This window comes from Poecilia formosa, unplaced genomic scaffold (genome assembly GCF_000485575.1).
Source record: "Poecilia formosa unplaced genomic scaffold, Poecilia_formosa-5.1.2 Scaffold97, whole genome shotgun sequence".
Classification (NCBI taxonomy): Eukaryota; Metazoa; Chordata; class Actinopteri; order Cyprinodontiformes; family Poeciliidae; genus Poecilia; species Poecilia formosa.
In genome coordinates, this window is record NW_006800036.1 from 1,016,788 (window position 1) to 1,030,884 (window position 14,097).

Genomic DNA, 14,097 nt, shown 5'->3' on the forward strand with positions numbered 1-14,097 from the left:
GAATGCCTTACAGAGACTAAACGAATTTCTCGCGATATCTTACACGTGAATTTCACACCAAAACAAATCTACTAGCAAATAGTAGTTGGTATAGGCGACGATTTTCAGAGGAAAACCCTGGAATTTTCGTCTTCTCCGCATTTGAACTAATGGATTATTTAGCTGTTTAAGTAGCAAGTAGATACGTCAAACTGGAATGTAACTGCAGAAGGTAAGTAAAGGATGTTTTTAACTCTTCTTTATAGCAGCAGCTAGCTAACGTTAGCAGCCTAACGGTTGTGAATGGAAGCTTAGCGCTATTTTAAGCTAGCAAAATAACTCAAAAAATCCTCTTATCTGCTGTGAAGTTTTTGCAAAATTTGAGGCGAAGTATTTTTTCTTTTAATTTACCCTCATGGTAAATTTTACATTCAGCGACAGAACGCCTGACATTGTTTTCTATTGGACAACTTTGCGCATAAGAGGAATCCGGGCACATTAGCTTTAAAGCACGTAGATAATAAAAAAAAAAAAAAGCAAAGGAAAAGGACAGATCAAAATGTATAAATATTTCCCCCCCAATGTGCTGCTTCATATTTGGAAGCAGCTATAAAAGCGAGTTTCTTTGCCAGATAATATGCCAGAGATCACAGTTTTAACGGAAATAGATGAGGCAAAAATATTCTAGGTCGTCCAAGTTCGAAAACACATTGTATCGTCTATTGGCAAGGAAATACGAGATGATGGCAAAACAAAAGAAGAAGCAAATTCTGATTTCAGTTCAGGTTGTAATTTCTTTGGGTAATACTCATTGTCTTTTTTAAGATGATTATTTTAATCAAAAGCCTCTATTTCTGGCTTTTTCAGACTGTGTAAAAGCTTTGACAGACTCCTCGTTTATTTATGTTTTGCGAAAGTCATTGAAATTATTCTTTGTGACTTTTGAAAGGTTGTCTTTGAGCTTTTCCTGTTTCTAGCCCTTACGCTTGGCCATATATAGCATATTTTACCTAGTGTACTTGGAAAAGTTAGGAAAATATGCAAGTGGAGGACAACATAAGTTTGAAACCTATCAATCTGTACAAACACTGCTTAATATGGGCCAAAAATGGTTGTTTATGTAATTTTTTTAGACATTTTAGAGCACATGTTTTTAAGTAAAACAAAAGTGTATTACTGTGAGCATTTGTAAAGATCTGTCAAAGAGAAATTAGAATAAGTAGTGTGTTTTTGTAATGGGCTGCTGTAGCAACCAACTGCTTACATATTTTTTTAACTTTAGAATTGCTTACCTGTTTGGTTTTATGTAGATTTTAAAGGTTAAGGAAATCCATCCATCCATCCATCCATCCATTGCCCATATCCATGTATGCTATCTTCAGCAGTTATTTGACAAGAGGCGGGATACACACTGGAGAGGTCACCAATCCATTACAGAGAGCAACCTGCATTAAACTAATAGTCATGTTATTGGATTGTGGGAGGAAGTCAGAATACCAGGAGAGAATCCACAAGTGCATATGGAGAGCATGCAGTCTCTATGCTGAGAGGGTCCATGCTGAACTTTGTGCTAACCTCCTATCTAACATGCAGCTCTGTTTGAGAAATAATACATTATTTTTAAAATTCTGACGGGCAAGAACTGGACTAATAATAATACATGTGAATTTATTTGTCAGATATAGCTAAGCTTTCTGTGACAATGTTACCTATGCTAACTCTTAACAGTAATGTTGTGTTTCTATTTGTGGGAAATCTTGCAATTACCTTTTACAAAAGTGACCAAATTACTGGCATTTTGTCCTTGTGTGTGCAATTATGCATGTGCACATGGATACATATTTACACTTAATCGTGCATAAGGACAAATGCATGCTCCCTTGTCATTTTCTTTTTTGCCCTCTCTCATCCTTTCTTCTTTCTGTATCTTTTCTTTCCTCATTTGCTTTAAAAATGGAAGTTTTATCAAAATATTCTATAAACTCAGAGTAAATTTTTCTATTGTATTTTTTGATGAACATAAAGGTGTGAAATCTCTGGAAAGTTGAGTGTAGCAAAAATGTTGTTTTAAAAGTGTATAGCTATCATGCTCAGTGCAAAAGATGGTGCCATGTGTGGCTAATTCGCTACTTGTGTTGTCAAGCAAGAGTGCCTCATGCCCCCTTAGTTCTCTAAGCATAGGGAACATTGATTTAGCTAAAATAGTTTTTTTACATGTAGTCAGTTTTTTTTATTGTATATTTGTACAACATTTTAGTCCTTTATCATTACACGTTTCTTATAGGAATTTATCGACTTCCTCTTTACGATTATTTAAATAATTTCACATACAACGTAACCCACAATTTATGCTGACCCTCCACATGTCTCTCGTTTGATGAATCAATAATTACACACAGCTGCAATAAAGCGCGCCAGGAAGACACAGAAGACTCCGAAGCGGCACTTTACAAAGAGTCCGTGAAGGCAGCATCGTTCTGATTCAGTCTAGCACGCGGCCATTCACAGTTTCGGGTCCCTCCGGTGACTCTGATTGACCAGCCGGAGCGTCTCCTTCGCCTCGCAGACCTTATTTCAAGCTTTTTTCCGTTCAACCCGGTGTATTGTTACCAGCCAGTTAAAGTCCGACCTGTCTGCTCTAAACGATGCGGATGAAGTTGGAAAGTAATGAGCGAGGATGCTGAAACTGCTGGCAAGCCCGCTTTGTTCGGAGGAGCGCAAGGCTTTTGTGCCGCTGTCATCCCGCAGCTTGTTCCCTGCTGCTTTGTCTTCTCCTGGCCCGGTGAAAACGACCGGTACGTGCACGCTGTTTTCAAAGCACGGAGTTTTTTATTTATTTGTTTTATGTTTTTTTTTTAGTTTTTTTTTTTAGCTCTGTCATTGCAGGATGTGTTGCCAGCTGTTAGCGGACGGCTCTTTGTTTGTGAATAACTACAGGAGCGACCGATGGAGAGCCAGCGACCTGAATCCCATCCTCCACGGGACTCTCTTGCTTTCTCTATTGTACAGCAAGATGGATTAACATTCAATAATGTGACACATTTTGCTTTGGATTTCTTTGCGAGAATACATTATTTTTGTTATTTGCAGTTGAGAAATTGACCCCCATTCTGCCACAGAGCAGCTTCTTTGCCTTTGCTCATTGCTGTGTCAGTGTCAGCAGCCCCTAAATAATTGATTGGACCCTCAACCCTCATGACTCTCACCCTTATGCTTTTAATAGACTGCCTGGGCACTTTACATCTTTGTCTAAGATATTTTGTCTTTAGATAAGTGTATGAACTTGTTTTACCTCAATCCATTGCTTTTTAAAGCACCTTACCTAACCTATTTGAAAAAGGGGGAAAAAAAACTAAGAACTAAAACTGTCACATCTTTTTCTTTACCCAGCAGTGGAAAATTAGAAATAAGATATGTCTTTTTGATTCTGGCAGTTTGAAATCTTGGCTGCTGGAGACGCACAATGCCGTGTGAAAGATGAGAAGATCTGCATGCCCTCTGTGAAAAACTGCCTCTCCGGTTCCTTTGTTTCCTCAGTCCTGCTGGCTCTAACTGCAAGATCTTCATGTTTGGTTTGCCTCAATTTAGGTTAAAATGTGCATTTATAATTTAGAAGTCGTCTTTATGAATGTGCATCATCACATTCTATCACTTCTCTGTGTCGGTGATGAAAATGATGCAAGAAAAGGTGCACTTTTCATTATTAGTCTTCTTTCAGAGGCTTTACCTGCATGGATTGTAGCACGCGCTGAGGTGCCTTCATGTTTTTGTGCTTTTTTTTTTTTTCCTTTTTCATGTTTACCCTTGTCTTCAAGGACAAGCCAAAAAGGGAACTCACTGTCTTGTTTTTTGCCCCAAGATTAAATGCTGCCATTGTAAGTAAAATTACTGCCATGACATTGGACATATTTTTAATTTAATTGTAGATTTCAACATGTCCAAAAGTAGTATTTGTGGCTTATTTTGTTTAAAGCACTAAAAAGGAATGTGGTGAAACAAATAAAACTGTGTCTTGGACTGAATAGCAGTGGTGCGTTGTCTCTACACCGAATTGTGGGGCTTTTATTTTGTGATCAGCTTGCTGATCTTGCTTCATCACAGTTTTTCCTGTTACTGTTGTCTGCGTCTGCTCACCCAGACAGTTAACCAATTAGCCTCTCGATCAATCTGGTAGCCAGTGCTCAGATGGTCCTCTCAGCAGCAGCAGCAGCATCCCAGCCATCCAGCGTAATTAGAAATTCCACAATATCCAGGAAGCATTTTTCTGTTAACTAGTCTTTCAGGCTCAGTTGAAACATTCAGGTGCTATTTAATTAGTTGGAATAACATGAGAATATTTTTTTTACATAATGAATTATTAAAAAAAACAAAAACAAAAAAAAACTAAACATTTAACCTACTGATAACTTTAAAGCATTTATTTCTGGTAATTTTAGTGGTTGTGTTTAATAAATAAACCCCCCAAATTTACTGCATCCATGTACTCTACAGTGTATGAACTCTGTGATAATTGTTTCTCTCAGATTTTCCTTCAGTGTTTCTAACCACTGCACACTATGATTATCCTATACCACAATTTCTTCCTTCCACTAAACTTTGTATTAATATGCTTGCATATAGCACACTATAATCAGCTGACGTCTTTTGACGACTGTTAAATCTACAATCTCGCTATTGATTAGATCATCAGGCATTGCCATAACTTAACATTTCTGGGATTGAAAGCCCATGCTTGGGACTCATGTTGTATTCAGATTTTTACCTAAATTTGAACTTTTCCTTAGCTATAAGCGCTAATGAAGAAGCGCTTATTGCTAATAAAGTTCAAATTTAATATAAATGAATGCTTGAAAAATATCACTTTGTTTGTGTTTCACTTTTAGAAGTAAATTACTAAACTTATCTTTAAGGATATTCTCATTGAGAAACACCTAAGACTAAAGTCGAAGCAAACTTTTGTTTCTTATGCAGCTACTGAACATCTTGCATGTTGAGAAGCTCTATTTTTCTTTACTGTGCATCATGTGCGATATTTTGGTAATTGCAAAGGTGCGTTTATTTAATACAAAGCTATTCACAAGTAAAGTAGGAGAGTTCTGGTTCTGTATCCCCCGCACCTCACGCTGTGTGTCCGTTTGTCATCTCCCCGGTTTTCCAGTAGATAGTCATCATATTTCATTGCAGCTCTTCCCATGAGAGCCAGCTTCTCTTCATTACTGAGACCTGAATGTGTTTCTGCTGTAAAAGCCCTGTGCTGCTGATTAAATTGTCAGCTACGGTGCTGCAGAGATGCTGAACAGGATACAGTAATTAACACAAACACAGGAAAGTAGTTTATTATAACAAGATAATTACATAAATGTTTTGCATCGGAGTACACCTCCTTGTAAGGTTGCTGTCTAATACCGACATGTTTGGTGTTGGCACGTGATGACAGTTTACAAGCTAATATCTGGTAAATGTTACAAATAATTGTAGGAAAATGGTAATTGTATACACATTGCATGTGTTGGACATTCTGTGTTAAATTGGAGCTGCACTGTTTAGTCATTCAATGGGTCCTCAGGAAATCAATTGGTAACTGTGCTCGCATTGACATTTTTTGGTGACGGTGTTTTGCAAATTGACATTTTCAGCCTCCATTATGTGAGGATTTTGTGTCCATTTCAGCTAGTTTCCTTTTCTCCAAATGATTTGTCTTTAGAATGATGGTTTTATACAACAAAACATTTCAGAATTCCTATAGAGCGGATACTGCATGTGCAGTGAGCCCTCTTGAATAAAATAACTATTTGGACACAAGTCATTGTAGAACAAGCTCCACTTGTGATTCATGAAGCTGTGCCTATAGTGACCAATCATAGCATAAAAACAACCTGGTGTTAAGTCTGAGAGCCAGAAACAATTTTAAACTGACAGTTTTATTGTACTATTTACTAATATTGCAAAAAAAAAAAAAAAAAAGTCTTTTCAGTGTCATTCACCTCTAACAGGGATCTTCTGTTTGTGTACTCTTTCTCCCCACAAGTGAGCAGTGTGGTTTGTCTGGGTCGGACCGCAGCCGCCGGTTGCAGTGCCATCAGGTCAGGACCATGAGTCTGTACGGGGGCGGTGCCAGCGGTGGGGGGATCAGCGGGGCTGCCGGTGGATCCCGGGAACGGGGGTTGGTAGGAGCGGAACATTACAGGGAACAGCGACGACGCTCCAGTGATCGCTCGCGGGACTCGTCGCACGAGAGAGGGGAGAGCCAGCTCACGCCATGCATCAGGAATATTACTTCTCCGACACGACAGCATGGTAAAAAGGAAATAAAATAAAAAAAACCCTGAAATATCCTAGAATACTTAATAATAAGCGGCTTTTCCCATCATTATTGATGCGTTTTCCTCCCCACAGATCGCGAACGCGGTGACGGAGGTTCCTCCTCCAGATCATCCAGCCCACGTCCTCCCAGGGTTTCTCATTCTTATCCACATATAGGAGGAGCTCTGATCGGGGCACACATGCCACGGCCGCTGGGCCCCTCTGGGGTAGACCACCACGGCAAAATATTAGGCCCAGGACCCTGCGACATGATCGTGTATGACCTTGGTGGCAAAGAGCATCGAAGTGGGCTGCGACCAGGGGAGAGAGTCACGCTCATTGTGGACAATACGAGATTTGTGGTGGATCCTGCTATCTTTATAGCTCAACCCAACACCATGCTGGGCAGGTGACGACCGTGAGACGAGTGCAATAATCTGTGTGATGAGTAAAGTCGGAAAAGAGCTGCTAAACATAGATGATGCTCAATTAAGAAATGTAATCCAAGCACACTTTTATGTCTTTTATTTGGCGATTGTCAGTTTGAGCACGTCGTATTTAAAAATCTTAATATTTAGTTGTCTTTTTTTTTCTGAGTATATGAATGAGAGAAATTTGATTTAGATTATTTTTTTTCCTCATATTGGTGTTTTATGAACAAAGCTCATACTCTGAATCAGCTCTGTGCTTTCAGGATGTTCGGTTCCTGTCGGGACAACAATTTCACTCGGCCCAACGAGAAAGGAGAGTTTGAGGTGGCTGATGGCATCAGCTCCACTGTGTTCCGGGCCATCCTGGTGAGAGTTTTATACAGAATGTTCTGCTTTTTCTGCCTCACTTTCTGCTTTTCTCGCTTTCCTTTCTTTCTTGTCCTCTGCTGTGTTCCTATCTTCTATCATGTTTTCTTTCCCATTAACTTGTCTCCTTCTCTCTCTGTCCAGTTGTCTTTATTTCCTGCCTCCCCCCGGAGTCTTTGTCCCTTTTCTTGCTCCAGTTTTACTGAAGATGTCCCAACTTTTATGTATTTTCTTGTTCTCCCTGGGGGGGAAAAATTAGTTCCAGTTCATCCTGCTGGACAGCCTCTGATGTTTTATTCATGTACATCATCTCTCTCCGTACATCCGTTCATTCCTTCTATCCAGCATCACTTCTTTCTTTTATAATGGTCGGTTTAAAAAGATATTTTGTGTTAAAAGCCTCTTAGAGATGGACTCATGTAACTATTGATAGATCAGATTATTTATTTTTCATAGTTTGTTCACAGAAATGTCTAATTTTAGACTTGTAGGAAGATCTGATTGGGAACTGGCTGTAAGACGATGTACTTTTCTTGGAAATGATGTCTGAAAACATGCAGTCTGTGATAGCTGTTCACTTTTTTTTGAAGTACCATGATTTATCAGACTTTTTTTTTTTCTTTTACCCAAAAGTATCAGTTGAATTAAGTGAAGCTGTCATTTCTAATTCCAGAAAACAAATGTTAACATCATACAGAGATACCCAGAGCAAATATACAGTGCAAGTTCAATGCGAGTTAAAAAAAAAGAAAAGATTTCCTTTTTCAGGAAAAAAAAAGTCCATACTAGTCTGGTCCTATGTTGAAAATTAATTGTCCTGTAAATCTAAAAACTGATTGTGGCACCTTTGGCAACAGCCATCAAGTATTTATGACGGATGCCAATATCTCTTTTACTTTTGCTGCCCAGAAATGTAAACATATTCTTTTGTTTGTAGCATTGTTTTAATTCAGCCATATTGGAGGATTTTTGAGCACGTTTGCCACAGAATCACAATTGGATGCAAGTTAAGACTTTAACTAAGTAACTCCAGGACCTTAATTTTGTCCTTTCAGCCAATCAGAAGTGGACTTGTTGGTGTGTATCAAATATTTTCAAATGGTTAGCATTGTTTCTTCGTTCAGGCCCAAATATGTAATTTTTGTCTGGTCTTCTTTTGTGTCTTTTTCTTGCGGCTGCAGCAGCAAAGAAAGCCAATTGGTTCATGTCCATTATTATAAATGAACATAAAAATGCATCACAAAGAAGCAAAAAATATAAAGCCACATAAAAAAAACAACAAAAAAAAACAAACCATTTGTCCTCAATCATTTCTGGTTGCACATTTAATTTAAGATTCACTCATCTCTCTCACATTAGTATACCTCAATGAATCACAAAGCGTGGACGAAATTCTGGTGAAGTTGAATTATTCAACCCTGCGATGCAGTCGTACGGTTTGAGCTGGAGCTGAAGACGAGTGTTGAAAATATCCAGCAGTTTTTGTTCAGCATGGGCAAATAAGAATGAGTCAGTTTATGACGACATTGACAGGATGGAGTATCTTTGAATAATTCGATTTTTGCTATTGACTATGTCCTACAAAGCTGTGACTTTGTCCCAACTTCAGAAATTGTTTAAAGGCTGATCATCTCAGCATATATAAACTTCAGACTTAAGAGACAGAAACGAAAAATAATATTCATCTGCTGTAACTGCTTTGGCATTTAGCGAACAGAAGTAAATTCAGTAATCCTAGTTGAGCTAAAGCTAAAACGGTTTCGTCTGATTTGTCATCAGATGGTGAGGGGCAAGGTTTGTTTTTTGTTTGTTTTTTGTATGATATATGTAAGTACCTGGTTTAGCTGCGAGTCTTTAGACTTTAAGGAAAATAACGAAGCACATTCAAGTGAGTGAGGCAGAGCAGGAAGTGGGTTGTGGCAGAGCTTTGTGTTCTGTTTGCCCGGAGCGTCTCCTCTGGTTTCCATCAGTAGAAACTCATGGGAAACCGTCACTGGGAGCAGGAAGGGCATAGTGACATCAGCAGCTTATGCTTTCATCATCCTCCCCTTTTTTTTTTTTTTTGCTCTCTTTAGCCCTCCTCTTCTCTCTCTCTCTCTCTCTCTCTGTGACGTTGCTTTTTTTTTATCACTCGCTCTCCATCCCCCCTCTTATCTCTCTCTGTGTCCTCCTCTCTCTCTCTGCGAGGGAGCGTTGATAATGGCGTCTTGTTTTCCCTCCTCTGCTCGAGTGCGCGCATGACCGTCCTCCTCGCTGTGTTCTTATTTCTCCGTGCGCATGCTTGCGCTGGTGAAAATGGCAGGATTACTACAAGTCGGGGATAATCCGCTGCCCCGACGGCGTTTCCATTCCTGAGCTCAGAGAGGCATGCGACTACCTCTGCATCTCCTTCAGCTACAGCACCATCAAGTGCAGAGATCTCAGTGAGTACAGCAACTCCTCATCCTGCTCAGATGTTTCCTTGTGTGTGTGTGTAAAGCTGCAGAGTAGCGTAGTTTCTGTTTCTGTCCGTGCGCGGACTTCGGCGAGTCGCTGATCCTTTTCGTAGTTGTCGTATCCTTGGGTTAAAATAGAACTTGTTTGATTTTCTGTGTCGGACTCGGATGTCATGAGGTTGATCATGAATTTACTTTTGAGATTTACATTTCTGTATCTATATTTAGTGTCTGATGTTGTGAACGTGTACAAACTTGGGCAAAAAAAAAAAGCTGATTGCTCTTGGAGTATCAAAGATGAACAAGCAGAACAGGAAATGAAAAGTCAAAAACAAATCTGTTTTTTGCTGAACTGCCATCCGCCTGCTGCGTGCACGTTTGCTTGCAGCCGCAACATCCCACATGTACGTGGAGATGTCAGTGGGATATTTTGGTTGAGAACGTGCTCGTCGGTGCCGCTTGTTTGTGTGCGAGTACGTGGGAGGAGCAGCTTCAGCGCTCTGCTGCTGTTTGCGCCTCTAAGTAGGCCATGATTAGCTGTGAGATTTACTGCTTATGTGGGCCAAAAACAAAACAGCAAAAAAAAAAAAAAAAACAAGCAATCCATCCCCAATAGAGAATATTTTTTTAAAATTAGTTTTAGTTTTGCAGTGTGCTCATACTCTGTTGTTGACATCAGTTTCTGATCTGAATATTCACACTGAGATTTCCTCAGAAAACTTCTGTTTCTGTTTTTATAAAGATATTCAGTGCTTACGAGGAAATATAGAAGTACAAAAAAAAAAAAAAGACAGGATGTTCTGAATGTTGAAATGAACACAGTCACATTCAAGCAGATTTTATTTGGGTCAAAACTGCAATTCTTCCAGAAGGTTCCAGTAGTTAGCAGATCCTCTCTGAAGATTTTCTAATAGTGGATTTTTGTTTGTTTGTTTTTTTTACAGTGAACCTTAAATCACAGCTGGTGTTTAAATTGAACTCATGAAACATTAGGAAGCACTTTATAAACAGTTAGAAAGGTTAGTCATATCCTTTCTGTTCATTAACTAACATTCTTTAAACTACTGCTGTTTTATGGTCAGTAAGTTATTTTCTTTGTCAAACTGCTTTTGGTATATTTGTTTTTTCAACTACATAAATTGTCTTTTTCATAAAGCCTAGCTGTTTTTGGATCATGGATAATTTATAGTTACAAGTCACTTAAACAGACAAATTAAAGGATGTGCAAGAACTGTAACGGAATGATTAATAATGTTTGATTGGCTTGCTGTTCCCCTTTTTTCAGAGCGATTGTCTAGTTTTTTTTTCTTTTTTTATCTGTTTATCTATCAATCATAAAAAAGATATTTTGATGTAACCAAATTTTCATTCTTATTGCTGATCATTTTGTTTTTGTGTTTTTATTTCTTAGAAGTTGCATCAGTTACTTTTGCTTCAAAGTCCAAAGTGTTTAGTTTTCATCAATGCTTCTGCTAAAGTCTTCACAGAAGACTTAAATGACTACCTGAAAACATCCAAGCAGTACTTTTAAATAAACAGGAATGTACGCAAAACAGACGCAAATAAAAGGAAAAAAAAATCAAATTTTTCCTCATCTAAATACAAAAACACACACACAAAAAAACCAACCCTTAAGAGATGCAGTCATATTACATTCACACAGTTTGATGTAATGCGATCCTGTGGGTGTATTTTAGCTGCTCGTTAAAGGATAATCTAATAAAGGTGGGATTGGTCCGCTCAGGCGCCCTGATGCACGAGCTGTCCAACGACGGAGCGCGGCGTCAGTTCGAGTGTTACCTGGAGGAGATGGTGCTGCCGCTGATGGTCGCCAGCGCCCAGAGCGGGGAGAGGGAGTGCCACGTGGTGGTGCTGACCGACGACGACGTGGTGGACTGGGATGAGGAGTACCCACCGCAGATGGGAGAGGAGTACTCTCAGAGTAAGATATGGCCTCCATGTTGTTACTACCTGCTGTGAGAAGGACCTGTTCGAAGTCTCGCTCTAATCACAGACGACATGATGAGGAGGAGAAAACCTCAGTCTGAGCAGGTTACTGTTACACGAGAGCAAAAAACAGAAAAAAACCTGACAGATATGAATCGATTCTAAACATGAGGGTATTACAAAATGCTTTTTTGAAAATAAAATGGAATGTGTAAAAACACAGTGACCATAAAGAACAATAACTAAAATTAAGTAGAGTGTCAGCAAACCGGTTCCCGTCATAATCCAATGATTGTCTTCCTTTTCTGCTTCAGGGAACAGAGCAATCACTGTCTGTCTGTGTTTGGTTTGAAGAAAAGATTGATGCAGATTTTATTTTTACTAAAGGAAAATTTAATCTTTGGATGTATTGCCTGTAAATTTAGCCGGGTGTTTGCATTAGCTTGTGTAACCTGGAACTAAGGAAGTTTAAGATCAGAGTGCCACAGATAATTTCCCCACAAGTATTAAAACCAAATCTGATGTTTGTATTTCAGCTCCAGCATTGAGCAGTACGGCTAAAGGCTTGTCCTACCAGCAGAGATTTACCTGCTGCTGAGATTACTCCCCAACAAATAAAGAACTGCCATCGCTGTTTCTGTTTTTAATCTATGCAGACAGACACATCAAGTAGCACATTTGAAGTTTTAGCTGTGTACCTTAAAGTGATGAGCGTTGAATCCTGCTGATTTAATAATGCCGTCCATTCTCTCTACAGTTATCTACAGCACCAAACTCTATCGTTTCTTCAAATACATCGAGAACAGAGACGTGGCCAAATCTGTGCTGAAGGACCGAGGACTGAAAAAGATCCGCCTGGGAATCGAAGGTAATTTGCTTTTATGGGAAAACATTGTTCTGAAATCTTAGTGAATTTATGGAACTTTTTCAAACCCCTTCGCTGCTGACTCAACCAAAACCATCATCATGTGACAGTGAACGTAGAAATAAACCGTTTAGTGGAGATTTTTGGTATAGTTTAATGACTTTTAAACTAATAGTGGTTACTGGTTGAGATCACTGTGGACCATCTGCAGCTGAACTTGTTCTTCAAAGTCTAGATTGTTTATTAGTACTTAAACCTCGGATGACCAAACGGATCACCGCTATTTTTATTTTTCCTCTAGATGAATATAAATATAATAATAGCTAAACGTTAGTTGGGATGGAAAAGAGATGAACGTTAAGCCAACTTGGGGCAGGACCAAGTGGAGGAAAATCCAACAAATTCAACTTGTGTACAGAAGTTTTCAACATGACTGCATTTTTCCTAACATGCTGAACCGTTGGTGCAGTGGCTTTAACTTCGCTTCGTCCCTCACCAGGATACCCGACGTATAAGGAGAAGGTGAAGCGACGTCCCGGGGGTCGCCCCGAGGTCATCTACAACTACGTGCAGCGCCCCTTCATCCGCATGTCCTGGGAGAAGGAGGAAGGGAAGAGTCGCCACGTGGACTTCCAGTGCGTCAAGTCAAAGTCCACCACCAACCTGGCGGCGGCCGCAGCCGACATCCCTCAGGACCAGCTGGTGGTCATGCAGCCTCCGGGCCCCCAGGTGGACGAGCTGGACACTCTGCCCCCTCTGGCCAACGAGCCTCACCCGCCGGCGATGGGACAGGCGCCGGAGAACCACCCAGGAGCCCAGCTGTACGAGGGCCCGCACCAGCAGGAACACCAGAGCCAGCAGCGCACCAACCAGCAGCCACACAACAGCAGCAGCAGCCACTGTCAGCCGACGTACCGCTACGACCCGGACCCCGACAATCCGTCCCCCTCAGCGTGACGCTGCCCCGCTCCCACAGAGCCACGTTCACTACGAGTGCTTTCGTCACACAGCTGCAGCCAGCGCTGAAGGTTCGACTGGAACCAGGTTATCCCGGCGGGTGCACAGTGCAAGTTTTCAAAAATAAAAGCACCTCTTAATGTGAACACAGACTCCCATTCCTCTTCTTTCTCCCGAGAGGCAAACTGCCACTTTGCCTTCCGCTGCGACACATCACCCAAATCAAGCCAAACTCTGGAGCACATCAGCAGACGAACCTCGTTCGGTTTCTGCTGTTTATCCGACCAAAGGAGCGGCGGCGTGTTAACGCGAAGAGACAAGAGGATGGTTTTATCGGTCGTCACTGCACCCGATTGGTTCATTTGTTTTCAGTGCCTCATCATAGTTGATTTAATATTAGATGTGAAGATTGCGTCTCCCCTAAATATTTAAAGGCCTTTATTAAAAAAAACCTGTTTTACAGCGACGAGGTTCCACTCCTGTTTACGGTTTGTTATTTTTAAACTCCGCACAGATTTATTGTCACTGCTGTGGGCACACAAGATGTCAGAAAAGATGTTGTACATTTTCTAAATAAACTGGATTCACAAACTTCTGGAAATGTTTATTTGAATTGTTTTTGACCTCAGAGTGGAAACAGAAGACTCTGTAAGGTAATTACATTATTTTCTTTTTAAGGACTAAAAGTAATAGGAACTGAAAGTTTATATATTAAAGTGTAAGAGAAGGTTTCAGAACATAAAGTACCAATTATACATTTTAAGAAACTTTACGGAGGTCAGCATATATTTTGATTCATCAGCAAAACATGCTT

The 14,097-nt window shown here is 40.1% G+C and overlaps 1 protein-coding gene across 4 annotated transcripts; it reads left to right on the plus strand.

The window, feature by feature from the left end:
• Positions 1 to 33: 33 nt before the first annotated feature.
• Positions 34 to 13,878, plus strand: LOC103142474 (BTB/POZ domain-containing protein 10). 4 transcript variants are annotated; one of them, XM_016674564.1, is made up of 8 exons: positions 34 to 211; positions 6,005 to 6,276; positions 6,376 to 6,691; positions 6,977 to 7,079; positions 9,382 to 9,502; positions 11,259 to 11,456; positions 12,219 to 12,329; positions 12,826 to 13,878. In XM_016674564.1, exons 2-8 carry the CDS (start codon positions 6,072 to 6,074, stop codon positions 13,281 to 13,283), a joined length of 1,512 nt encoding a protein of 503 aa, XP_016530050.1. In that variant the 5' UTR covers positions 34 to 211; positions 6,005 to 6,071; the 3' UTR covers positions 13,284 to 13,878. The 4 variants fall into 4 exon arrangements, with proteins under 4 accessions (XP_016530050.1, XP_007558617.1, XP_016530049.1 ...); XM_007558555.2 differs by having other exon boundaries at positions 6,008 to 6,276; XM_016674563.1 differs by lacking the exon at positions 34 to 211 and adding an exon at positions 2,389 to 2,774.
• Positions 13,879 to 14,097: the final 219 nt, after the last annotated feature.

Excerpts from the sequence above, each read along its gene's own strand:
- LOC103142474 (XM_016674563.1), top strand. The coding sequence starts at position 2,647 with ATGAGCGAGGATGCTGAAACTGCTGGCAAGCCCGCTTTGTTCGGAGGA. Across the intron at positions 6,277-6,375 it reads TTCTCCGACACGACAGCATG|ATCGCGAACGCGGTGACGGA; the intron begins GTAAAAAGGAAA and ends TCCTCCCCACAG. Across the intron at positions 7,080-9,381 it reads CTGTGTTCCGGGCCATCCTG|GATTACTACAAGTCGGGGAT; the intron begins GTGAGAGTTTTA and ends TGAAAATGGCAG.